The sequence below is a fragment of the Anser anser genome, assembly GCF_964211835.1.
Source record: "Anser anser genome assembly, chromosome: 6".
NCBI lineage: Eukaryota > Metazoa > Chordata > Aves > Anseriformes > Anatidae > Anser > Anser anser.
Window position 1 is genome coordinate 4,128,149 of NC_139726.1, and position 27,500 is coordinate 4,155,648.

Consider the following 27,500-nt stretch of genomic DNA (forward strand, 5'->3'; position numbering starts at 1 on the left):
CTGCCCACTAGTTTAGAAAGATAATGGGTCAAATATTCAGTGTATGGAAATAGGAGTAGTACAGCTGCAGCCATTGGACCGGCGTTGATTTACTTCAGCTCAAAGAGCTGGTCCGAACTGTAGCGGGTTGTCCGCAGAGTTTTGCAGGGATGCATTTTTCTCCCTCGCCTATTTCAAAGTACTGGTAGCATCATTCTTAAAACTGCACCTTAGTCTCTAAGCATCAAAGCAAATAACGCTGGCTTGAAAAGAGATGAGCAAAATAAAGGAAAAGAAGCAGGAAGTGATTTTATCTTTACTCAACATTACCATTTCAGATAATAGTGTTTTATATATATTCATGTATAAAAAACACAATGCCACCATTGCTAGAAAAGACATTGCTGTGAAAGAAGATGCAGTATGTTACCCTGACTATAACAAAGCTCCCTTTTTTTTCCCCCAGTTTTCCTGCAAAACATAAGTTTGTGCTCTCAGAGCTTCATATATGTGTGTGTGTGTGTGTATATATATATATATTTTTTTTTGGTTAGGGTTTCTATAATCCTTGTGATTCCATACATAAACATTTATTGCTATATCCATTAAGACTTAAGGTTTTAGATTTTCAACTATGAGGGAGAACTCAGCCAAAGATGCTTGAAAGATAAATACGTTTAATTAGGGGCAGAGGATGATCATTAAAGGAAGTCTGACTGCTGCAGAAGTCATTAACAATCTTAAATGAAATTTTTATTTTTATGATAGCCATTTACATGTATAATAAGAGCCAATGATTCTTGGGAGCAGTGTGACAGAAACAGAGTGTAGCGAGAACTCATGTAAGACATACTATTTAAATGAGCTGGTGTTAGCTATTCATATTTGTTAATGAACTAGATATGCAGGGCTATAAGAATGAATGTTCTGATGCTTTAAATTTTAATATCTAGAAATCAAGGGTAAGGACCAATTACTAGAATTTCCACCCTTAAAGGAATAATTAATAATGATATAACAAATGTACGACTCCAAACTTCTAAAAAGTTTGCTTTTTAAAATTAGGATCAATAGTTAAAAATGATCAAAACCACTGGAGTTCGGGCTTTACATTTTGTACTGGCAGTAGGATACTGCACTGGGCATGGAACATAATTCTCAGTGTTTTAAATATAATAATCCATGAGATTGCTTTGCTGAGTCTTTTGATCACCTGTAGTTAATGAGGCCTGCGGCACAAATGAACAGGCTGTTCTTCTGCCCTTACCTTTATGGTAAATAAAACAGCGTTCTACTCTTACAGTAATTAAATAAAATGTAAATCCCTAATCCTATTTAGCCATTCTAGTTAGAGAGTCCCAGAAAGTTGCTCTGCTATTACCTGTCTAGTTCTAATGATTGGTCGTGATTTATTGTGTGTTTTTTTTTTATTGTTCTAAAAGTGCTCTGATGTGGTGCCTTGATGTCTAATGAAAAGAGATTGGTCTTAAAAAGCTACTCATTGTTTATCCTGACTCTTAGATAACACATTTTTCTTCTGATAAAATATTTTTCTTATTTATTGTTCAAAACACACAATATAGACAATAATTCTAATTCTGGTGCTGTTTTATTCAGTGGTGTTTTATCCCTGGTGCCTGACTGTCTACCCAAGTACCTCAGCACATAGCTTTACTCTGAGATAAGCCCCCTCTCCTTTGCTCTTTCTCCCATGCTTTCTGTAGTTTGTCTGCAGGATGCAGGTTTTGAACTGAAGAGCGCAGTGGAGTTCTTACTGTGCCTTTCCGGTTTCAGCACAATCAAAGTTTTGTGTTTGGAATTGTCCTTGACATTCTTTCGTCCCACAATGGGGTGGACACAGTGTGCTGGAAACCATGACATCATTATCATTGACACAGACTTAAATAAATCACCTGCATCTTGGCCTCTTTCTGCTTATTCAAGGATTCTTCATCCGAAGGAAGAAAGTGCTCTTTATTTTTACAAACCTTTATCCCAAGGGTGGCTGGAAAATGCAAACTTTTACAAGTGTTTTCAAAATAAATACAGTATGTGGTTTTAGACAGACATATTACATTTGGTCAGATGTGCTCTGAATAGTTAGGTGCTCTCCAAAAAATAAACCAGCAAAGCCCCCACTTACGATCCATTCAAATTAAATAAATGCTAAGTGCATGTTTGGAGATCCTCTGCTGCATCTGCACGCGCAGGGGACTGTCCTGCCTGCGTGCACGTTGGTTTTGCTCTCCACTTACAAGCTCACAAGCAGGTCCGGAGATTTGTACTTTGTAATTTACCAACTGAGTGCTGAGAGCGAGAGGAAGAAAATGCTTTGAATATTTTTAAGATACAGAAAGTGTAACGCGGGGTCACAGATTTTAGGAAGAGGGCAGGTTTAGGTAAAGAAAAGTCATGTTAACCGAGTGTCGCAATGCTAAAGGCGAGATTGTGCAACCGTCAGCTAAATGAGAATAAAAATGCACATGAAAAATTACAGAGTGTACTCCTGTGACCTGCACAAAGTGAGAAGCAGCACAGAGCCTTGGTGAGCATTTAATAATTTTTGGGAAGCAACTAGACACTGTAACTTCTCTTTACCAGAGAAGAGAATGACAATGAGGAAGGAAGTGCAGCAGAAATCTTGAACATTACCACTATTATGCAAAAAAAAAAAAAAAAAAAAAAAAAAGGCTGTTAACTGTTTTCCCCTTGCTGACTGGGTTGACGTGCCCTCAGATGGAAAACTTCTGATACTTGTGACTCCTTACTACCAGAAATCACATGAGATGATCAAGGAAGAAAATCACAATAACTATATTTATATCTAACACCGAACTTCTCAGAAATACTGTACCTTGATTAAAATTTCTGGTAGGCTGCAATAAAAATATCAGATGCAAGACGAGCCCAGCAGATCAATTATCATAATTGACAACATTTTATTAATACATATTGAACTCCTAAATGTTTTGGACGCAAGATATCCCTGTGAAAATGATCCGTAGAGAGGCAGAATGCCAGATCTGGGAAAAGAATCAAGGCTGGCTTGTCTGCTGTACAGTTTAAACAAATATTTTTCATCTGGTCTGCATATTCTATGCTTTTGTACAAATTTAGCATCTGTTTGTACCTGCATATTTTAACTTAAGAGCTTTCATTAAATTTTTTTTTTTTTAAGCTTCAAAGCCATAAACATGTATATTTATACCACAGTATTGTACGCCAGTTGTAAAGCTCTGAATTAAGTCATTCTGTGCTTTAGTTTTGATTAGAATGATACAATTAGAACCTGTTATTCTACCAACTAATTACTTGTAGAATGTGACATCTGAAGAATACTACAAGATTACAAATTTAGGAATGAACTGAGAATGTGCTCTGTTTATATTATTCGCCTATCTTTAGTCAAATCATTGTCATGGAAATGGATTAATACTGGGCCAGTTTCTGTCCTCATCAAAATCTTTATCACAAAAATGAGTAATAAGAATTTTAGTGCTTTGCGTATCAATAAGATTTTAATAGCATGCTTTGATCTTCTTGCTGGTCTATCACTTGATTGGCTAACCAGCATCCATCTTCCTGAATCATCATCGATTTGTGTTCATTTCTGGGAAATTCTCTCTTTTTTTTTTTTTTTTGTCATTGTTGAACCATTTCTGGGGGCCTTTTGGCATTTTATTTCTTACAAGCACAGCTAAATGGAAGACACCAGCAGATTCTTCACTTAAATCTCAAATACTCAATGCTTTCACTTCAAAAAAAAAAAAAAGTTTGTGCATGTCTTCAAATAACGAAAGGATGGCATTTGGGAGAAGTTGAAAAGGCGAGAAAGGAAAGTTCTGTATATTTATTTCTGCCTGTGAAAATCCTTTGGAAGGTTAAATCTTGACCGAGCTGTATGTGTGAATACCTGTTGCACATGAACTAACAAATTAGCAGCAAGAAACCAAGTTTGACAGGCACTTCAAGGCAGGCTGAAACATCTATGAAAATAAGCAGTGACGGAGCTGCATCCAGCCTCTTACAACTGCTATTTTAAACATACTCTGAACCCCTCAGTTTCACAGAAACTAAACTGATCCATGATAAATATGTAGCAAATAATTCTACACATATCGTGCTCATTTGCATGTGAATTAACCCAATTTATGGCCATAAAGGCAGACTTTGTCAGTGCACAGAGAGTGCACAGAAGATGCAAACAAATTGTATGGGCAGACAGGAGCTGCCCACAGTTGAAAATTTGTTACATTTCTGTGCCATTTGATATTAATAAATGCTTCACGTCGAATGAGGTTAAAATGACGATGACAACTCAAAAGATCTGTGTGGCGATAGATAGAAAGAGAGATATAAGATCTTCTGTCTTCCTTTTGTATTTGCTGTTTCTTCCAGGTACAGATCTTTCAGTGTCTGTTAACTGATTATTTCTTTTAAATATGAAAAAAAAAATCCCTTTTTTATCACCGGGGTGCTTATTCGATTTGATATTGGGAAAAGCCCTTCATTTACTCCGAACAAATAGTTCTGTTTTCCACCACTTGCTGTAATGTTTAAAGTAAATAAGTTCTTGTCCGTCCAGCACTGCTGAATTCATTCAGTTGCCAGAACAAAGCCATTGTATAGAGGGCCACAACAGCCCTTTTCTCTGCTTCCTTCAGACAAATCTTCCCCGTTCCTGCAATGTGCTTGCTAGCTTTGTGAGCAGTTCCATCATGTGCAAATGCTAAAAGTGTGCATGCTTATTTCACAGAAGAAATGAAGGAAGATTATGACACTATGGGGCCTGAAGCCGCAATTCAGACCACTGGAAACAATGGTACAGGTAAGGTGTTGGGTTCTCTGAACGTCACTTTTGTTCTGTATCATTTAGAATTAGCTGTGCATGAAGAGAAGAAGTGACAAAACAATTATTCTTGTTTGCAGTTTAACAACCGGGAAACGTTTACATAATTCTCTTACTTTTAATTTATTTTTTTGCAATTTGATCTCAACAGTAGAGTGAAACACTGGCTCGGTGAGAGCCCTTGCTACCCCTCCCATGCCCTGCAACGTTTCAGCCCATAACACATTTTAACTGCATCCTTGTAAGCTAATAGTTTGCAGCAGCATGAGGAGATGTTTTCCCAGCGAGGGCAAATACAGTATAGTTTAAAGTAGCTGGACCAGGATGCAGGAGTCTTTTAATGAGAGAGACTGTACAAAGAGCTTGATAATGAGGATGGGGTGCACTCTTCCTGGCAACCCCAGATTCGCATGGTGCACAGAGTAAGCTACTTCAGAGACGGAAACATCTTTTCAGAAAGACACGCATAAACCCCTTACATAGATACACAGACACACACTATTTAAATGCATATTTATGAGATTATTATGTTTCTGGCTAATCTGTTTTTCTTTTTTTCTTTCTTTTTTTTTTTTCCACTTTCCACATCTCTTTCTTTCCCCTCTTCTTAGAAACCAATACATTTTGTGGAACAAGAAAGGGGACAGAGATATTTAGCAGGCATCATCTCTGAGCCATCTCTTTTTTTTCTGTAGCTGAGCAAAACAGCAAAAGGTTTCTGTCACTATTTTTTTAATCCAAATGATTTCAGGGGTTTACCATGTTTTTTCCTAAGGCCACAAGGCCCTCCTCTATCCTCAGCACGGCTGAATTCCATACATCACCCAACATTTCTTTTTGCATTTTGTCTGAGTTGCAGTTTAAGATGTTGCTGATAGGCCTGGTCTACAAGGTTAAAAGTAGAGTGTTTTCTAGTATAAGTACATTTCTATTCATTCCATTATGAGGTTCAGTTCATAGGTAATGTCCTCTAGAAATATTACTGTAAAATGTGGTACCTAAGTATTGCAAGGATTTTATTACTCACACTTTCCTAATGTTGCTAACACCCACATAAAACCCCAATGTTCTTATTAAGTAACACGAGAAATTTACTTTATAATTCTTGAGGGGGAAAATAATAGGAAAGTAAAACCATGTAGCTGTTTTTTCATCCATTAGACTTATTATGCATGAAAGGAGAGTGGCACCGAGGCACAGCTTATCAATGCATACATACTTAACGATGTTGCCAAACAGAACTGGATACACACGTATTTTAATAGGTATTTTTTTCCAAGGGATGTTAATAAAGTGACAAATTGTTCTTAGCACTTGGAGAAAAAGGACTTTAAGAGATGTCTGGTTCAGAAATAAGACTTGATGGTTATCTGAATTACCATTACCAGAGCCTCTGAGGTCCCCTATCAGGCCGTGTGACTTCCTTTGCACATATTTTCCTTACCATAACAGGCCTTGACTCTTTCATACTTGCGATGTGGTCTGCTCAAGGGGGAAAACTTTGTGTCCTCTTAGCCCCTTCCCTTCCAGTATCTGATGGTCTCTTCTGCGTGTTCGACTTTGGCCTCACGGCATCCGGCCGGGGCCACAGCCCTGCTGCACAGCCCTTCATCAGGTCCAGGGCCAAGGGTTGTCCTGCCTCTTCTGAAACCAAACTTTTTGGGGGAAGGAGAAGGGTTCCCCCTACCTGGCTTGGTGCACTGCAAACTTGTGTTTCTGGGAGCACTCCAGGTGCTCTGCATTTAATACGTAAAAGTTCCTCTGGACGTTGCATCCAGCAGAAGCAGACCTACCCCAAATGTCCTCTGCAAAAGTCCCAGACTTCTCTTTACTCAAACTGCTGATTGCTGCAATGAGCAGCTTGCTCATATAACCATAAAGAGTTGTCTAATGCTCTGCTAGTGCTCAATTCAAATCTTTTATCACAGACGCATTCAGACACCTATTTTAGTGGAGAGAGGTGTCAGGGTATCTTGGGTTGGACATATTTCTGTAACGTCTGCAGTCTCCAGAGTCTCTTCAGAGTGATGCCTGATTATTTAGTCATACTACATCATCTGAAAAACCAAGTATCTTTGCCAGTCTTTTCACTGTGAGCGAGAGATGCCAGGTGACTTTTAGGAGCTGCAGCATCCTTCCTGCAGAGCATGCAATGGGGTAAAACTCCCCAGACTTCCTGGGGAGGTGCCCCAGCCAACACTGGAGGAGGAAAGGGAAGAGCTGTTGGAAATCCTTCCTGACTACTCTGGGAAATGCTCAAAGTTTTCTTCTTCAGCCTCACCACGGGCTCTGGGCCTGTCTTGAGTGTCTGTCCCCAGTTTTTCCCTGCAGGAACTAAGGGGATTAGACACACATGTTTAATAAATTATTTGAGGTTCTGACGTCCAGGACCTCCTGGTGCCCAGGAAAGCCATTTGGGGCTTCCTTCAGATTAACACAAGCCCTCCTAGATGGTCTAGGGTGGTCACTCTTGTTTAATACAACGTCCTTCTCCCTCCTGAAACTGGAACACTAACACTGGAGCACATTATCTCGTGGTGCTTCACAACCTGGGTTGAACACAGAAATAGAGAATAAAATTTCAGTCTCATTCACAGACAACCAACCACAAAGTTGCTGAAGGTGCATGCAACAACTGTAGTGTATTTTTAGTATCAAATTCATTGCAGAATGTCATTAACAGACAGGAAAAAAAAGCTAAAATAAAAGCCTCCATTATTAAATTATTCTGCTATTGTCAGGATGGCCACTTCCTAGAGGTACTTAAAAAAGAAATCTTGTTATCCATACATTAATCAGCTGCATTTTTATAATGAGCTGCAGAGGCTTTACAGTGAAAAAGCAAAAGTGACCATTAGAGTGAAAATGCTAGTCTTGGTCCTGCTAAATTAATTAGTAAATATTTCTGGGGATTTCTGAAATGATTACTTGACAAAATGATGTTTGGTCTAAGTCATTTTTAAAACGTGGATGGATAAATTCCTATGGCTTATTTTACTGTACCTGTTGTGGTTATTGCAGCTGGGATGTTTGCAGAAAATAGATTGACAAATTCACTGTAAACAAAGACAAAGAAATTCCCAGTTTCGATTACTAACATCTGACAAGCTTTGAATAAAGATTTCTTAATATAATTTAAAGAAGGGAAGAAAAACCCTTGGGGGGAGGAAAACAGAAGTAAAACTTGGCAGGTTGGAGGACAGGCCGTTTTCAGACTGTAATCTGTGTGTACCAATGGGGGCCTCTCACTTCCTGGCTAATGAAGGCTGTGGTTTTATTAGCTTTGTTTGCGATTAAGGGCAGCTATCACCATCTCGCAGGACGAGTTCCCACACAAAATAACTGGTCTCCCAAGCTCCTTGAACCTCTCTCTTACTTTATCTTGAAAGGTCCTAAATACCTCCAAAGATAGCTTTCCTTAATGTGTTTTATTTTTATGTGACATGGCCACATCAGCCTCTGGAGCTGAAAACAGTTCTGCTCTCCAGGCTCCAATAATTAATTAAAAAAAGACTTATTGGGTGAGGTCACCCAGTGCAGATCTTGCTGAAATTCTTGACTCACAGGAGGGGATGTGCAATGTGTGTGCAGTGTCAGTCCACGAAGAATCTGGGAACATGACTTTATGCATGGAAAACAAATTAGGGCTTGGGGGGAAGTAAGCCTTTCCCCCAGAATTTGAGAGAGAGACCTAATGGTTATCAGATGAGCCTTTTGAGTAACACTGGGTGAGCTTCCAGTGATGTCTGAATTGTCAGCAGTGTAGCTTGTCAGACACCAGACACACATGGTCACTTTTTGCTATTTATGCTAATCTGCAATGCTGCAGCACTGGTTGTATTGTTTCAGTTAAGGATCTGTCAACTTTTCCACTAAATCCCCATGTTTTGGGGGGGTTATAATGTAGACATAAACATTTGTTTTAGCTCCTGGGTTGCATGCAGACATAGGAGCTAAATAACGCAGAGAATTAGGAAGCCAAGGCCAGTAATATCACAGCAGACTCCAGAAAGACTAGGGGACTGGGAAAGGAGAACCTTCCGATTTGAGTTGGGGTCGAGTTCAGGGCTGAAGTTCCCAGTATCAGCTCAGGCCTTGAATTCCTACCTTGTAAACATTGTCACAAGCTCCAAGACCATGCAGCCTGCCTGCGGGATGGGACCAGGGCAAGTTCCTCCCACCCTTTCACCTTCCTGCTCCCATATCTCTTCTCCGGAGGACAGCTCTCTTCCCCTCTTCACAGGTAGCATTTGCTGGTCATGGCCTGAACTGGGCAAGAAATAAACTTGTTTTCCTTGGATTAGTGCTGAACCAAGAGAAGGAGCAGGGATGGGGTAGCATTAGGCCAGGTGGTCTTACACCAATTGTAAGGTATAGTAAGGGATCTAGGTGTAGTAAGGGAATAAAAAGTGGGGCTTTTGACTTAAAGAGTAATACCTCTGCTTTTTTTTTTTTTCTTTTTTTTTTTTTCTGATAAAATCAAAGTTAAAAACACAGTCTGACACTTTTGTGCCTGAGGTGCACTTCAGCGCCCACCATTTTGTTATGTTTCTCACAGCAACAAAATGGAGGCAGGGGAGGTCCTGGTCGCTGTACATGCACCCCCCTTCTCTAGAAGTTTCTTGGCAAAAAAAAAAAAAAAAAAAAGAGATACCATTTCTCATGCTAATCAAAATGATCACAAGAGCTACAGAAGGACCAAGAGAGGAGAACTGGCTGTTGTACTGATTCCCTATAAAACCCCTGCGATAGGAACAGAAGTTTCCTTCCGCAAATGCAGTCCCATGAACTACGCCATTTGGTCGCTGTCACTGAAATACTGCCGAGTATTTGAGAAGCTGCTCTGCCCATATGACAAATAGGGCATATTTGTCTCAGCCAGAGGATTTGATCTTATCGGCTAAAGGGATGAGGTTTGCATAGCTGAATATCTGAATATCAGCTGATAATCTGCTTTTATCAATGACAGCAAGATCAGCACTTCAAATCAGGCTCTTTCAGATTTCCACTTGTGCCACAGTCAGAGGCCACATCTCACTTTGACAGCAACTATCACCTTGCATTTTTGTAGGAAACTGAGGCAAAGCATTACTCATTTCCAAACACTAAGGGGCTGTTTGTTGTCCCACTTCCAGTGGTTACAAACCAGTGTAACTCTCTAGGGCCTGATTCTGCTTTCCTTTTTCATAGAACCCCCTTTGATTTCCGTGAACTTACTCTGTATTGCTCTCTGGCATAAGCAAGGGCAGAGTCAAGACATTTAATATTTTACTTTTACATGAACTGTAGAATAGTTTATAGCTTTGCCTCATTTTCTTATTTCACCTAAGGAGAAATACATTAAAAATGTAATCAATCATAACCATTCTTTTCATTTACGGTCAGTTAAAAACAAGTATCTTAAATTCCCTGCCACCAACTGTCTTCCAAGACTTGTTAATAAAATAAATAAATAAAATAATATTTAAAAAAAAATCAGTTATTTTATTTTCTAGTGTAATTATAGTAATATTTGTCTATAGTGTCACAGAGTTTTTAAGATCTTTCCTGTATGCAGTGTTCATACATGGAGGAGAAAAGCATATTTTTAGTAACAGGATGTTTTTTGGTTGGGAATATATTATGTTTCATGGACATTGCACGGACAATAAAAAATTTGGTTTACATTTGAGGAAAAGAAGGAAAACTCTTGTACAGACTGTAAAAGTGGTTTTAGGCTCAGTATCTCAGTTCTGGTCTAAAACATGTGGTTCTGTTTGTGAAAATCTATGAAGCAATACATTTTTTAAAACAACCTATTCTTCCACTGTAAATTGCCCAGAGACTAATTTTCTAAGGAGAAAAAAAAAAAACACGGAAGACGTTGCGAGTTTTCCCAGGAGCTGCTCTCTTGGCGTGCCCACCAGGGGCGTGCAGGTGGAGGCAGGACCTCTCACGGAGGATAAGTGGTTGTGGTCTTTACCACCTGCAAATACTGTCTCCGTTGCACGGAGCTGTTTCAAGGCTGTGCTTTAGGGTTGGGAGGATTTGGGGGCAGCTGAGCTCAGCCCTGTTAGTCATGCTGTGTTCATGCTGAGAGCTGTGGGCCCCCCAGGAACCCCAAGAGGTTCCCTAGATGAAGTATTACCTGCATTGCCAAGACCTCATAAACTTCTCTTGCTGCCCCATACAGGCCGTGTTCCTGATAATTTAACCACCCAGCCTTACTCCCATTCCAGCCGGTAGAAAACCAGCATTAATTTTACTGGGAGCTGGAGCAAGACCGATGAGAGCAAGGATCCAGCCCCAGCCCCAGCCTTGCGGCTCCAGCATGCGCGCCAGCTCAGCTCGCCAGCTGGTGCTCTCGGGCAGGATGTACTCAAACCCCCTTCTTTTCCTCTTCTCTCCTTTTAGTTAAGAATGCAAATTGCACGTCGGACTTTGAGGAATATTTTGCCAAAAGGAAACTGGAGGAAGGAGATGGGCATGCAGTCAGCATAGCAGAGTACCTGCAGCGCAGCGACACAGCCATTATTTACCCCGAAGCCCCCGAGGAACTGTCTCGCCTTGGCACTCCAGAGGCCAATGGGCAAGAAGAAAACGGTGAGGCTGTAATTCATTTTTAGCCAGTATCCTGACCTCTTGCAGCTGTTGCAATTATAAATGCACTACATGCCTGGGTGTTTACCTTAAAAATTGAAGAACAGCTGCAGCGGCATGGAATTTCATGAGCAAAGATTGGGGCTGTAATTTTAGTGTATTGTGATGTTTTAGTCAGCAAATTTGTATTATTTTGCGGATGAACTGAAGAGCTTGATTTAGAGCTTACTTTAAAGGGGAGGACGGCTGCCACTCTGGGTGTGAGTTTGGGAAGTATCAAGTTTTAACGCAAAAAAATACGGGGTAAAAAATACGCTGCTTCCGGCCCACGGTTCTACGATTCCGTGATAAATAATTGGAAAACCGTCCCTAAGGAGGATTTGGTCAATGGCGTACATAGCACACCGAGCCGGAGCCGGGATGCGGATGGGCAGGTGACGGAGAACAGCATCCCTCAGCTCCCCAGCCACACGAGGAGTGGGGTCGGGTGCCCATTTCTGCGCGGGGTCCGCGGCGGGTGCTGGGGCGCACGCGGGGCCGGTGCGGTTGGCGGCCGGTTGGAAGCGCCGTCCCCGTCGGGCGGCAGATTGCAGCGATTCCTCTCATACCAGCCCGGGCAGTAAGCCCATTAGCTGCCATTGCCTCGCTGACCTTTTGGCCTGCCTCTCTCCCCCCGTCCCGGGGCGCAGACCTGCCACCTGGAACTCCAGATGCCTTCGCCCAACTGCTGACCTGCCCCTACTGCGACCGGGGCTACAAGCGCCTGACGTCCCTCAAGGAGCACATCAAGTACCGCCACGAGAAGAACGAGGAGAACTTCTCGTGCCCTCTCTGTAGCTACACGTTTGCCTACCGCACCCAGCTCGAGCGGCATATGGTGACACACAAGCCAGGGACAGATCAGGTGGGGGGCTGGCTTTAAGTGATTTCTTTCTGTAATAACCCCTTAGAGAAACGATATTGCTTTGATTGGCAATCATTATTAATTTTTCATGGCATTTTGAAGATGCAGATCTTTTAATGGTAATAGCTTTAATTGAGGTCTAAATGATTTTTTGATGGTCTCTTCTAATATGATTTAATAGTCTTATGTTCACGATCGAATGAGTGTGTTAATTTCTAATTTAGAAATTTTATTTGCACTTTAACTTGACTTTAGTTTCGTTTTTATGTTCCTCAAAAAGTGAATGAAACTGTAGCATTTTAATTATACATTATTAAACATCTCAGCAATTTTAATTCCATTTTTCACCTAGTTTTACTTTGCAGTTTTGCAAATAGGAGCTCAAAGACATACTAAAAGATCCACCAATATTTTTTCGTTACTTTTTGAGTAACCTTTTCAATCACACAAAATTATACGTATTTGGTATAATCGTTCATTAAATATAATTGCACATTTTTAGAATAACTCTTCCTCCTGTACACATAGGCTATCATTTGTGATTGTGCCACTAACACATGCGTGCGCTATCGTTTGTGTATCCCAGCAGCATATCTGCAATAAATCAAAGCAGTTTTTCCTCGATGTGATGCATGTAATATTATATCAGGGCTGCATTTAAGGAAATGCTGTGTCTCAAACAGGTGACTGAGCTTCCTTAGTGCTCCTGAACAGGCTGGCAGTAGACCTGTGCCACAAAACTCTGCGTGCCATAGGAAAAAGTACTCCTGTCCTCACTGGAGAATTACTTCAGAAAACCAGTGTTATGGAGGGTTGTAATGGAAACTCAAACGGCGTGTTTAAAACTTAAATAAATAGATGTGTGTGCATTGTGTCAAATTATAAAGGCTTTATGCCATATTTATTTTTCTTAAAAAACTGCAAATCATAATCAGCTGTATTTCTCTTGGTAGGTTTTTTTTCAGTGTAAGGTAAATTCAGCTAGGCAAACACACATCTTCTAATCACGCGATTTTGCAATTAGCATTTTTAAGAGAACCGTATCTTTTGCTTGATCTCAAATCAATATAAATGATTGTGGAGCAGTTTCTTGTATTCTTTCCTTTCCGTGGCATTTCTGGTAGACAAACACATTTTCACATATGTATTTTTTCTTACAATCTACTGTAGGGTTTTTTCTTTTTTTTTCTTTTTTTTCTTTCCCTCCTTTTGCTTCATTTCATTAAAAACACCGGGGGAAAAAAAAAAAAGCCTCAATATTTATCCAACGTAACTGCCTGAAATTTCACATGCGAGAGCGTGCTTGTGCTGGCGCATTGTGAATGGTAGCTTTGGTGTTGAAAAGTCCCCTCATTTGCTCATGGCATTTACAATTAGTAAATTAAAATGATTGTATCATATTAACAGTGGCACAACTAAAGTTTATAGTAGTCCTCGGAGGGCGATGGGGGGAGACAAAACAGCTGTTGCTGTTTGTTTATGCAACTCAGCAACATATGAGCGCGGGTCCCTCAATGGCGCGCGGCGGGCTGGGCTCTGCTTGATCTTTGAAGGTTGCTGCTGTTTGAACAAACCTCCCTGTGTCCCATGTAACACCATCTGTCTCGCCAGGAATGTGGGAAGAGGCAGCACACCCTCGCAGTTGTCATACCGTTTCGGCGCTGCCTTTTTTTTTTTTTTTTTTTCTTTCTCCCCTTTCCCCCCCCTCCTTCTCCTGCAATAGGCTTTTGTGTCGTCGCTGCCTGCAAAAGGCTGACCTCCTACCTTGAGCATCCAGAGCTGATGGCTGCATTATTATCATTATTATTATTATTTTTCCCCTCCAAATTCAAAGTCGCCAGGCTTTTCTTGCATGTTGCAAAAAGGTCATCTGCCTTTGATTATGTCTATATGCTGCTCTTAACTTTCCAACCTCTCTTGCCCCTCCGAACAGCGCTGGGGACAGCATGGCATGGAAGGTAGCTGAAGTCTGTCCTGCTGGTCTGTGGTTTAAAAAAAAAAATCCAGCAGCAGCTCGTGCTGAAGACACAGCCTCTTCTGCTCGATAATGAATTAAATCTTACGCGAAATGCCACTAACGGCAGTGTTTCTGTCTTTTCTACACACGCAGTAAACAGAATTTTTAAACAAGCGGAGCCCCACATGTTCAGGATCTGCTAGGAATATTAAGAGCCACAAATCTTCTTATAAAACAGTATCTCTCATCGTAAGATACCTTAAAGCAACACATTTCTGATGAGAGACTTAGGAAATAATTCTAAAGCAAATATCGAATGCTCATGTGAAAGTACTTTCTCATTTGTTTCGGTTTACTGCCAACATTTTGATTTTTATTGCAACACTGATGAGACAAATAAATGTACATGCAGACCTTTTGGTCTGCTTGATAAATTCAGAGCCACATTAATTTTGTTTTTGTTTTTAAGCTCGAAATTCATGGTTTCTCTTGCATAAAATTCACGTCAGTGTCTTTTTTTCTCCCAGCACCAAATGCTGACCCAAGGAGCAGGCAATCGCAAGTTCAAATGCACTGAGTGTGGCAAGGCCTTCAAATATAAACACCATCTGAAGGAACACCTGCGAATTCACAGTGGTGAGTAGCGGAGGTGCTGGTGTGCTCATTTGCATTTTGTTTAATTAGCTGAGTTTTAAAGACTGCTTAAAATTTACACAGTTCTGCGTCTGGCTTCTTGGAGCTACCAAGGTATTTCATAAGTGATATCTGAGTCAACCTCATTTATCATGCTGTTAATACCAGGGTCTTGCTGAAAGATTTGGAAATAGTAAAGCTTTTTGTAAATAATACAGATTGTTTATTCGGCAGTTTGAGTTCAGAACCATTCACTCATTTCTGTTCAGTTGGATCTTGAAGAGTCCAGTATGTTTTTCATACCAAAAAGGCCCCAGCAATGTTCTTAGATAAGGAGGGTACTCTCAGATGGGGCCCAAAGCCCCATCCATCCTGGCCTTGAACACCTCCAGGGATGAGGCATTCACAGCTTCTTTGGGCAACCTGTTCCAGTGCCTCACCACCCTCTGAGTGAAGAATATCCTCCTAACCTCTAATCTAAATCTCCCCACTTTTAGTTTAAAACCATTCCCCCTTGTCCTATCACTACGTGCCCGTGTAAACATCAGGACTCAGTTTCTCATAACACACTCATTTTCAGCGCAACTCAATTCCTTTCTGAAAAAAAAAAAAAAAAGGAATAAACACATCAAATTTGAACAGTCTGGATTTGATTTGACTGTCTTAGTCACAGGGTACTTACTTGTCACTGCAATAGTTGGTTGGTATCCAAGCTCACACCTTGGTGGCTATTGCCAGGCTGGAGACTGTGGGTCCAAACTGACCTCAAAACCTGTAGAAAGAGGAGGGTAAAGCAGTGGTGGTACATGACCGTATTCACGGGACTGACATTCTCCTCACTATTAATTAGTGGATACCTAGATGATCAGTTTGATATCAAATGTGATCACTTGCAATCATCGTAGCAACAATGATAATTAACATTTGGTTTTAATTATCATTTTAGGTGAAAAACCATATGAGTGTCCAAACTGCAAGAAACGTTTCTCCCATTCTGGCTCCTACAGTTCGCACATCAGCAGCAAGAAGTGTATTGGCTTAATCTCTGTAAATGGCAGAATGAGAAACAATATCAAGACGGGTTCTTCTCCTAATTCTGTATCTTCCTCTCCTACTAATTCAGCCATTACACAGCTGAGAAACAAGCTGGAGAATGGCAAACCACTTAGTATGTCTGAACAAACAGGCCTACTGAAAATTAAAACGGAACCACTAGATTTCAATGAATATAAGGTTCTTATGGCCTCACATGGGTTTAGTGCAACAACTAGTCCTTTTTTGAATGGTGGACTTGGAGCAACCAGCCCCTTAGGAGTTCACACTTCTGCTCAAAGTCCAATGCAGCACTTAGGTGTAGGGATGGAAGCACCATTGCTTGGGTTTCCTGCAGTAGGCAGTAATTTAAGTGAGGTGCAGAAGGTCCTACAGATTGTGGACAACACGGTTTCCAGGCAGAAAATGGACTGCAAGGCTGAAGAGATCTCCAAGTTGAAGGTTTATCATATGAAGGATTCATGCTCTCAAGCAGAGGAACAAGGAGTTACCTCCCCCAATATTCCCCCCGTGGGTCTTCCAGTAGTAAGTCATAATGGTGCCACTAAAAGTATTATTGACTATACATTAGAGAAAGTCAATGAAGCCAAAGCTTGCCTCCAGAGCTTAACCACAGACTCGAGGAGGCAGCTCAATAACATTAAAAAAGAGAAGCTGCGAACCCTAATAGACCTGGTAACTGAAGATAAGATGATAGAGAACCATAACGTATCCACTCCATTTTCATGCCAGTTCTGTAAAGAAAGCTTTCCTGGTCCCATTCCGTTGCATCAGCATGAGCGTTACCTGTGTAAAATGAACGAAGAAATCAAGGCAGTCCTTCAGCCGCACGAGAACATGGTTCCCAACAAACCTGGAGTGTTTGATAAGCAAACCCTCTTGCTGTCATCAGTACTTTCTGAGAAAGGAATGACTAGCCCCATCAACCCATACAAGGACCACATGTCTGTACTTAAAGCATATTATGCTATGAATATGGAACCCAACTCTGATGAACTACTGAAAATTTCCATTGCTGTTGGCCTTCCTCAGGAATTTGTGAAGGAATGGTTTGAACAAAGAAAAGTCTACCAGTATTCAAGTTCCAGGTCACCATCACTGGAAAGGACCAGTGCCAAGGTGGTGCTGGCTGCCACCAACAACGCTCCCACTAAAGACTCTTTGTCAGCCAGATCTCCAATAAAGCCTGTGGACTCTATAACTTCACCATCTATCGCTGAACTCCATAACAGTGTTACTAATTGTGATACTCCTCTCAGGCTAACAAAACCTCCTCATTTTACCAATATTAAACCAGTTGATAAATTGGACCACTCTAGGAGCAATACTCCTTCTCCTTTAAATCTTTCTTCCACATCTTCTAAAAACTCCCACAGTAGTTCTTACACTCCAAACAGTTTCTCTTCTGAGGAGCTTCAGGCTGAGCCTTTGGACTTGTCTTTACCAAAACAAATGAAGGAACCCAAAAGTATTATAGCCACAAAGAACAAAACGAAATCTAATAGTGTAAATTTAGAACACAACAGTGTTTCTTCATCATCTGAAAACTCAGATGAGCCACTGAACTTGACTTTTATCAAGAAGGAGTTTTCTAATTCAAATAATCTGGATAAAAGCACTAACCCAGTATTTGGTATGAACCCATTTAGTGCCAAACCTTTATACACAACACTTCCACCGCAAAGCGCATTTCCCCCAGCCACTTTTATGCCACCAGTCCAGACCAGTATTCCTGGGCTGCGACCATACCCAGGACTAGATCAGATGAGCTTCCTACCACATATGGCCTATACTTACCCAACTGGAGCAGCTACTTTTGCTGATATGCAGCAAAGGAGAAAGTACCAGCGGAAACAAGGATTTCAGGTAAATTGTTGTGACCGGTTTCTTTTGAAAGGATAGAATTTAGTACTTTGTGGTATGTCCTGCTACAGAAGAAAAAGCCCAAGGTTATATTAATGATTTCCAACAAAAGAAGCATGTTTATTTTAGTCTGAACTTGTGAAAATGCTGTGGGGTAGGAAGAGAAATTGAAATTACCAGACCTTCACTTGGTTTCAGAAGCAGTATCAATACCTTTGAGTAGACGTAATGCTTATGTCTTTATTCTGTTAAGAGGTCAGTTGTTCCTTATTGCAGTTGTGTCTAAATAATTCTGTCCATGAAAAATCCCATCCTGCAGATAAAAAGAAAAAACTCTTGAGGGAAATCAGCCTCTGCAGGGCTTCCCTCACAGTGAGCATAACCCATGGGGAAAATGGAGAAAAGGAACTGCAGGAAACTTTGGGCATCACCCCCACATCTGGACACAAAGCCGTAGCCCTCTAAGCAGAGGCCTGTTTGGCCTTCTAACAGCCGTAGCCCATTGAAAGTCTTGAAAGTGTCCTACTCCATGTTTTTTGGGGGGAATGGCTCACCCACTGTGCACAGGAAAGGCTTTCTGTCTACTTGTGAATGTCGGGGGGCATGAGACACGTTGACCCTTCCTTCAGCCCACCCATTGCTCTTCCCAGACTACCAGTCCTCAAATCCCTGCTAGTCATCTGGAGAAGCTTCAGGAAAAAAACGATGACAACAACAAAACAAAACAAAAACACAACAGAGATTAAGTGAAATTGGAGAGGTAGCAGCTAGGACCCTTAATTACAAACAAAGTCTTTCTGTGGACACCTAACGTGGGTCAACACATCTTGCCTGGGTACAACCTTCACTTCTTTTCTTGGGTGGTCCCTGAGACCATACATGAGTTGTACAGGATTTTGCTGCTTGCATGCCTGTAGCAAAGAGCTGCTCTACAGAAAGTCGCCTACTTTTATAGCTTTTTGCTGGGTGTATTCGGATATAATGTACAGAATTTAGTTAAATGAGATTAACTGATTATAGATTAATATTTTTTTTTTTTACATTTGTGCATGTTCCCCTATGTCCTATTATAGTCTATTAGTAATTTTACTGACTAGTAAATGTTTTATTGTTTCAAATGTGAAAATCAGGTATGGTTTTACATTACAGACTGTAATCCCTCTTTGCACAATAGGAGCATAAATAGCACTGCACCTCCATAACAGCTGTTCCACTATTCCAATTTACAGTACATCTGCCCTCTTTGTAAATGTATTTAAGCCTATTTAATCTTCTCTAATATTAATTAGTGCAAACCTAGTCTAAGAAAACTGAACTGTGTGATAGCAAATGGAAATGTATGTTATCATGCAAGTTTGCACTCTCTTTGGATCAAGACAAAATAAATATCAAGAAATTTAATAATTTACTGATCCACATTCATTATTGCTTAATGCTGAAGGCTGTTTTAACATAGATAGAACATTGATAAAAAGTGTTATTAATATTCCCTATTTCAAATTACAAAATTAAATATAAAAATATAGCTTGAGGCCTTTAGTCAGGAGACATACATTTAAATGGATTGCATAATAATAACATTTGTACCTAAATATAAAATTCAATTAAAACCTTTCTACAGATACAGAATATATCCAAGTTTCAATGTTTTGAAAGGAATGATCTCTCAGCTGTTGCTTACACTTCCCCCTGTAAAATACTATTTTATTGTCCACGAAGAGCCTCCACTTTGCATTTTCCTCTCTGAAAATATTGAGTACCTATAAGATAAATACTCTTTGCTTATGTTAATCATACTATTGATGAGTGCTCAAAGACTGAAAGTTTTTGAAGCTGGTTCAAGACAGAGGCGTTCGAGGCTCCTTGTTATGCCCACAGCTTCCATCAGCCGTAGTTTCATTGCCGTGAGAGGGTCCTAAGTGAGGAGAGGCCATGAGTAACCCCGGGCATTATTTTAGGTTTCGCTGGGTGTTTCCTGCACACGAAGGTGCGGCTGTGGATGTGGGTGTCACTGACGGGTGGTTCTCTTGCAGGGAGAATTGCTTGATGGAACCCCAGACTACATGTCCGGCCTCGACGACATGACAGACTCCGACTCCTGTCTGTCCCGAAAGAAGATCAAGAAGACGGAAAGCGGCATGTACGCGTGTGACTTATGTGACAAGACATTCCAGAAGAGCAGTTCCCTGCTGCGACACAAATACGAGCACACAGGTACGGCTGCGCTGCGTGTTACATATGCTCTTCACTGCATTTAACGTCTGCGCTCGTGGGACGTAAAGGTGGGCATATGCTGAGCCTTTCAACAGGCGAGATGTGTTCAACTTTTTATTTTTCTTTTCTTAGTGAGGGATTGTTGGATTATTTGGTTCTGTTCTGACGTCCTTTCAGCTCACAAAAAAATTTTTTAAAAAAAAAGGCCCCACAGACTTGGGGGTGAATCTTGCCAGGTGTGAATGCAGCGGCCATCGCGGTGCTCAGCATCTCTCAGGGCGAGGTCTCACACATTCACACTTCATATCAGGCAGGCCCTAATACTCAGAAAAAAAAAGTACATCTTGGTCAACACAAGTCTGGCAGGGGAAGGAAGAGTGACAGCGTATTTCTTGTTTCTTAGACACTATCAGACCCTGGGCCATTTAATCCAATAGAAAATTTCCACTGACATTAGCGGTGCGAGAACTCACTCCGGCTGAGCTATCTGAAAGCAAACAGATCGCAGAGGTTGCTCTTGCTGTGATTTGGCATGCCAGCAGCAGAGGCAGGTTGCATTTCGTTTTTTCACTTCTCAGTTAATGCTCAGGGAAGGTTTCTGTCCTTCCCAAGTAGGAACTGATTTCGTCTAGTTAAAGGAAACTTGCCAAGGCTCACTGCGGATTGTCAGCTTAGAAAATATTTTGGTTTGAGAAAGACCCACCATCGCACCTGTGCTGGCCGTGGTTCTCAGTGCAGACACCGCTCCCTTCCCCGCTGTCAGCCTGGACAGGAATGAGCCCGGGGGATGAAAAGCTCTCCAAGGGAGATGCATCGGCTCAGCGTGTTTCAGCTAGGGGAAAACAGGACCGGAGCTCCCCAAATAATAGAGATATCAAGTTATGCTGTACAAAGGGAATGTGAATTATCACGTGAATTATTGTGCAGCAGTACATAAACCAAACTCAACTTCCTAGAGTTAGAAAAAGCTTACTCAGGAGGAAACTTTCCTTAACTTTGAAAGCTGAGTCCTGCTTCAGGAAATGAAGCAAGTCACATCATCCTTCAGTCTCACCATGTGACAGTAAAAACCCTATACCTCTCTATTAATACATCTTCCAGGCTGCGCATAACCATTTGGCATTTCACATATGAAAAATTTACAATTCAGAAGTGGACTGTGCCTTTAAAAAATTCTTTACTTTGTTATTTTTCCTTCTTATACTTTTCTTCCAAATTTTAAGCTAATCCCACACAGGAAAATAAAAAAGGAAGTTAAAATACACGTGGGATTAGGAAAGAAAATTAAAAGCAACATTTTGGACTAGATCAGCTAGTTCACTGGTGGAATGTGCTTCCCACTACGTTATTCAGATCAAATTGTTTATTCTGTAGAAGAAGCTTTGAAGGCTTTACGTCCCTGCACCTTTCCTCTCCTGAATGATTTTATTACAGCCATCTGCAGACATTATGGTTTACTACACTACTACCGTAAAGCTCTTATGTTAGAACTGGCCTTCATATATATTGGGATCTGGACATATGGTTGAATCCCATAAAGTTGGTAGTCCATAAGGTCGACAGACATATGGTTGAAAGGCTGAAAATTTGACAAGCTGAAATGTGTGCAATCACCTTGATTTGCAAAATAAACTGCATTTGTAAAAGCAAAAATATGTTCTGGTCCTTAAGTAGCATGGGAACCTACCGCCTCGAAAAACATCACACAGCTACGACGCGGGAACTCTTCCCTCTCTTCTTTCTGCCCCTCTTGGCTTCTTGAATGTATGTCCGTCAATTTTATGGGACTCAGCCTTATGATCCAGAACGTGTATATGGTGTCACATTTAATGCGCTAGAGCTACAGTACATCATCGAGCTCTCGTGTGGCATTTAGAGGCAGGAAGGATGGGCTTGTGGCAAAGGCACAGGCGCTGAGGCTGAGAGGTCTGACTTCTTGCCTGCCTTGCCACAGACTTCCTCTGTGAATTTGAGCAAATTGCTTCATTTTTCTCTCACCTTCGTCTCTCTTTGAAATAGAGGGAAATGATACCAGCCTACCTCTCCGGGGTGTTGTAAGTCTTAATTCATGCAGGCTGAAATCCTCCGATGGAACCTGCTATATAAAGTGTGAAGTATTATTAAGGACGCATTTGCCTTTCTTGAGGCCCCACACATCATGCTAACGTTAGATGGAGGTGGTTGGGAGCTCTGAAGACCCTGGCTGGGCTAGCCTCCATAACTCATTCACAGCCTTCAGGAAGCACACGGTACTGGGACTTTTGCTAAAGGTTTAGCATGAATCTTAAGTGGATTTCAGATTCATTTGATAGTTGTGGAAAAAGCTTGCGATTGCATTAATAACGCGCAACACTGCAGTCTGCATTCAATGGAAGGAACCAAACTGAAAGTGATATCATCTTCTGCTTTTGGGGTCGTTGCGAGAGAAGGCCCAGATCTTTCAGTCAATTTTTTGGAACTTAAAAAGGTGAAAAAGCTTTTCTTCTGAGCGTGCTGCTGCTTTCTGACCAGCTGATCGTGGTCCGTTATTACTTCATTAAAAAATATTTTAGGAGGAATCGGAGCACTTCCTGTCTTTCCTGGAAAAGCACAAGTAGTGGGTGTTGTTTATAATGATGTCCTTTTTCCCATGTTAAAAATCTGTATGCTTTTTTAGATCTTTTTTTGTCTGACATTTGAGCAATTAGATTTTTTTTTTGTCACCGCTTTTTATGGTCCACGTACTTCTTGCAACCACTGCTGTGGGTTAAGGGAGTTAGATGGAGAAGTCCACATTCCTGCTTTGCAGCCCCGTAAGATTTACTTCAGAGAGGTTCTTTGGAGCAAAAAAGAAATAGTGACATGTAAACCTACATGAGCTGCCTTCATTATGTGCTAACCAGCTCTTGTAAAAGAGAAAACGGGAATGTTGTAGGTGCTGTGCTGTGGTAGAGCTGAGTTTCCCTGCCAGAGCAAAAAGAAGGGTAAGGGTTTGACCAGTGCTTTCTGTCAACCCGAGTTTTTGACAGGACCACGTGGCCACAGATCAAGGAGCTCTCTGTGATCACCCCTGTACACTGTGCCTGCCTTCTCTCGGGAAAAAAAGAGTCTGAATTTTGTAATCCATAGTTTGTAATTTATGCAGGATTAGCGGTATTCTGCAACAGCTTCTAACTTCGCGTGGAGAAGGAAGATTTATTGCGGTACCGCAGTGAGGGAATTGCGACGGTTCTGCTTGATTTGCAGTTTAGCGTAGAGGCCGGTGCTTGCTGCAGGACCAAATCCTGCCCAGTTAATTTTGGGATGCCCTTTAATTTAAAGAGAAGTTACGCATCCATTTTAGAGTTTGAGACTTGCAAGATCCTGTCTTGCTAGAACGAGGTGACGCACTGCTGTAACCAGGGTGCAGAGCATGGTGGGCAGCCCAGGAGATCGCTGCTCGAATTATTTTCCTGGGGCGTCTCACGAACCCATCCGAGCACTGGGCACACTGAACTCAGTGGTGCACATGCCGCTTCATCCACGGGTGTGTAACCTCAGACTTGCGCAGGCTGCTCAGCACAGAGTGCAAGCCACTTTGCTCGCTGCAGGTGAAGAAGACGGTTCCCTTCCTGGCACAGCACCGGCGCCATTTGGCGAGCAGGAGATCTTTGCCTTGCAGGTAATAAGCAGGGAAAGCCGTAGTGGGGGGCGAGCAGGAGAGCAAACAGCAGCACCTGGGCGTGCAGAAACACCCTGGCTTCTGGAGAGGAGACAAGAGCCCTTTGGCTGGGCTGATTCGGGGGTAAGCTGAAGGCTGGCATCCGTCCTGCGGCGCCACGGCCCTGCCTGCTGCACCCCAGCGAAGGCTTTGTCGGAGCTTCGCAAGGGAACTCGCAGCCTGCCTGCTCCACAACAAAACCTGGAAACGGTTTTTCAGAATCCTACCTAGAAATTTTAAATCCTTTCATTGTTGTTCTATATTACATCATATTCTATTTTATTACTTGTGTGGGCTGCTGAGGGCCTCATAGCTGTGCTGGTGCTTTCATCCTTTCCTTTTCCACTGTATATTTTATTAAGACCTCTTTTTTATTTTTGTAGCTTTCATGCTGATGCAAGCACTAGTTTTATTTCCAGATTGATTCTGTAAACTAAATATTGTTCTTGAGCCTGGTAGCAAATCAGCTCTCTCTGGCTAGTATTTTGAATTCCCAGCTCAGGAGTTTTCTTTATTTAGAGCTTGATTCATAAAAAATTTACATGGTATTTAAAGGTTATTTTTTCTTGCTTTACTCTGATGCAAGTTTAGAATTCCCCTTTTTATACTCAAATAAAGAAAAAAAAAAAGGGATATATTCAGTGCTTGTGTAGACAAGGTCTCCTATTCAAAACAGAACAGGTGCAGCTTGAGCAATTATATATAAATTGCATTTATCTTGCACCTTTGACCGCTTTGCTGTGCTCTGGCCGCTAATCCACCTCCATTGGGACCACATCTAACATCCAAAGCCCCAAGCAGCTTCAAAGAACCGCCTTTAAAAAATAAAAACAAGCTGTCACAAAAATGTTTCCTCCTTGCCTCCAAAGAGTGAGATTTCTATTTGCCCCCCTCCCGCAGAAGAAAGACCCCTGTGCTTCGGGCAAAGGATTGGTGATATTTAGTCTGGGGCTGGTGACAGCTCATGATCTGATGTCGTATGACTTTTATACCACTGCAAATGGGAAACGTGTAGCCTTTCAGTCACATACTTTTAGCTCAGGAAGATTGAGAGATACTTGCTGCTAGAGATTTTTTTTTTTTTCTTTAAGAGAAATGTAATTTTAGAGACTTTGGAAACAGATTAGTTATAATTTCCCCCTCCGTAAATTGAGCGTGAGCTCCTTTGGGAACCTCATTGCAGATGGTAAAAAGTCCAAACATTTCCTTCAGACATTTGAGAGAGATTTATCACCTGGTTTCCCTGCGAGACGTGGTGTGCACGTCAGGCATCCACCCGACGACACCGGCGTGTTTCACGAGCCCTCCACGAGCTGCCTCGGGTAACGCTCTGCTAGCTCCATCCCCTGTGGGTGACACAGGTCATCTCAGGTGGCACTCGGTGAAACCTTGAGGGCGGGATGATCAAATCTGCTTCCTTTTGACCCACCTCTGCTCCACCGATGCTATGATACTCCACGACAGCGCTCTTGTGGAGTATGTACAGAGATGGACTTCTCCCCGTCCACCTCCGGCCGCAGACCTCTCCCCATCCTCGGCGTAAAACGCCTCGCTGCAGCTTTATTTCACGGCCCACTAATGCATTGCAGGGAGTAGGCACTTCTTCTGAGTGGGTAAAATACCGTGTTTTGCACATGGGGGAAAAAAAAATTCCTCTGCAAATGTTGGGAAACCCGATCCATTTAAAAACCTATTTCAATTAGTGTTGTAACAGCTGCATGCTGAGCACTGCTACGGCACGGTGTGTGGTGTCTGAGCAAAGAACTCTGCTCAGGCTCTCACGTTCCCTCAGATCACGACTAGAAAGTCCTTAATATGGGTACGGGAGACTAAATAGAGCCTTTTTAGTAGTAATATAAATGAATATGAAAATACGAGGTATTTTAATCTCCGTGTTCCTAAATTGATTTATAAAATATGGATGATTCCCTGGCAGGCTACCTCTGTGCTGGCCAGGGGGAGCGAGGTAGCAGGAGCAGGAGGTGCGGCTGCGTGTGAAGGTGAGGGAAGCGGGCAGGTGGGGTGAGCACGGCACGGGCAGCGGGACGTGAAGCAGCTGGGATGGCTTTGGTTCGAGGGAGGGAAATGTGCTGGGCTGGATGGAGCAAAGCCTGAAGTGTGGGGCGAGGAGGGTGAGGGATGAGTCAGCAGATTAGGAAACGTGCAGTAACGGAGAAGGAGCGGCGCTGTGGGGAACTGGAACACGGCAAGGCGTCAGCCTGTGGATTTTAGGGAAAAGTAAGTCAGCGGTAGGGACTGGGACAGCGTGGGCAGCGGGTCAGTGAGGAGAAGGACGTGAAAAAAGGAGCAGAACCAAACCACAGGTCTACAAGAAACAGAAGACCCAAATTAGCAGCACTTGCTGAGTGTCACGACACTGGCAGAAGGACCGTAGCGTGTTCCCCAAGTGGGCTCGGGAGGAGAGCTGAGGAGGGGCAGGGATGCAGCCCCCGCACGTGGAGCACCCCGCTGGGCTTTCCGCGGGCAGCGCCGGGGTTTGGCGAGCACTTAGGTCAAGACTGCTTTGGGATTTTAGGCTAATTTGAGTAACTGACTGGATGGTGCTAACATCTCCTGAGCTCAGGCTGGGATTTCCCCGCCGTGACAAAGGTGGTGCAGGGTCACAAGGCAGCCGCCTCCTGGCTCCTGGCTCCTGGCTCATGGTCGTGTGCAGCTCAAAGCCCAGAGCTTCCCTTTGGCCAGCAGGTAAAATTGGCAGCAATGCCTATTTGGGAAACAGATCACAAAAGCAATACTTCAATAACTCAATACGTAGAGCTTGACTTTTCGATTTTACTGAAAAAGAAGCAAAACCCAAGAAGACCTGTACGTGTGCAAATGCAAGGAACTGGCATAAAAGAAACGTGGTTCCGATCTCCAGGCATCCACTGCTTTCCCTGTCACTTGGGTTATTCTTTCTGCGGTTTCTCCTGTATTTTCCTTCCTGCCAGATCCCCCCCTTCATTTCATAGCACGCAGTTTTTGGCTTCCTTGAGCATTCGTTAATCACACCTTATTAAATGTGAACTTTCACAGTGGGACTCGAGGGTAGCTGTGACTAGATCGGGCAAAAAAATTAGCATATTCCCTGCTATTCACTCCTCGCAACTTCGCTCTGGAGGTGAAATTGCGTTCTGCCTGACTGTCTCTGCTCTCGAGTCCCGGCAGCGACTGCGAAGGACGAGCAGGCGGATCAGACCCGTAGAGGAGTTTTCCTGGAAGTCGAGCTCCTTCAGCGGGCTTGGAACATTTGGCTGCTTCCAGCTGGATCTCCTTCAGTGCCTGCGATGGTCTCCTGCCTCCCCAGCTCCTGGCTGGGGGTTCCTTGCCTGCTACCCACCGCGCTTCACCGCCGCCCCGCCTCTTGCGTGGCTGGAAATGTGCTCCCCTGGCCAAACGTCTCGTCGTGGTTCCTGTCTCTCTCCCTGCACTGCCTTCTCTGAGATTTAGGAAAATACCCCACTTGTCCGACTGACAGGATGGGAGGGCTCCTGTGCGAAGTTTATTCCTGTCCTGGTCACATGCCACGCTAGCTAAGTATGATAAATATGCCTGAGGAGTCAGGCCACTTCACTACCAAGTTTCTAGCGATCGGCTCTAGCAAGAAGACGTGCAAAGCAGGGCTCTGCGTCTCCAGCATCAAATACCGGCATTTTTATAGGTGTGAAAATAGCACAAAACGTAACGTAGTGACCAGTTGGCGTTGTACCTGCTTGCAGAGTTGCACCGCTGCCGGGTACGAAGCTGAGTGACACCAAGCTTACAATCTGACATTTCGAAAATAAAGATC

General features: G+C 42.5%; 1 protein-coding gene across 4 annotated transcripts in view; it reads left to right on the forward strand.

The window, feature by feature from the left end:
• ZEB2 (zinc finger E-box binding homeobox 2) overlaps nucleotides 1-27,500 on the forward strand; it is a 112,192-nt gene that overhangs the window by 81,556 nt on the left and 3,136 nt on the right. For all 4 annotated transcript variants that reach the window (XM_083841778.1, XM_083841777.1, XM_083841779.1 and 1 more), the window contains 6 exons: nucleotides 4,736-4,807; nucleotides 11,222-11,410; nucleotides 12,097-12,311; nucleotides 14,796-14,904; nucleotides 15,848-17,820; nucleotides 19,851-20,031. In XM_083841778.1, the coding sequence (XP_083697904.1) occupies nucleotides 4,736-4,807; nucleotides 11,222-11,410; nucleotides 12,097-12,311; nucleotides 14,796-14,904; nucleotides 15,848-17,820; nucleotides 19,851-20,031 (2,739 nt within the window). The remainder of the gene's footprint in view (nucleotides 1-4,735; nucleotides 4,808-11,221; nucleotides 11,411-12,096; nucleotides 12,312-14,795; nucleotides 14,905-15,847; nucleotides 17,821-19,850; nucleotides 20,032-27,500) is intronic.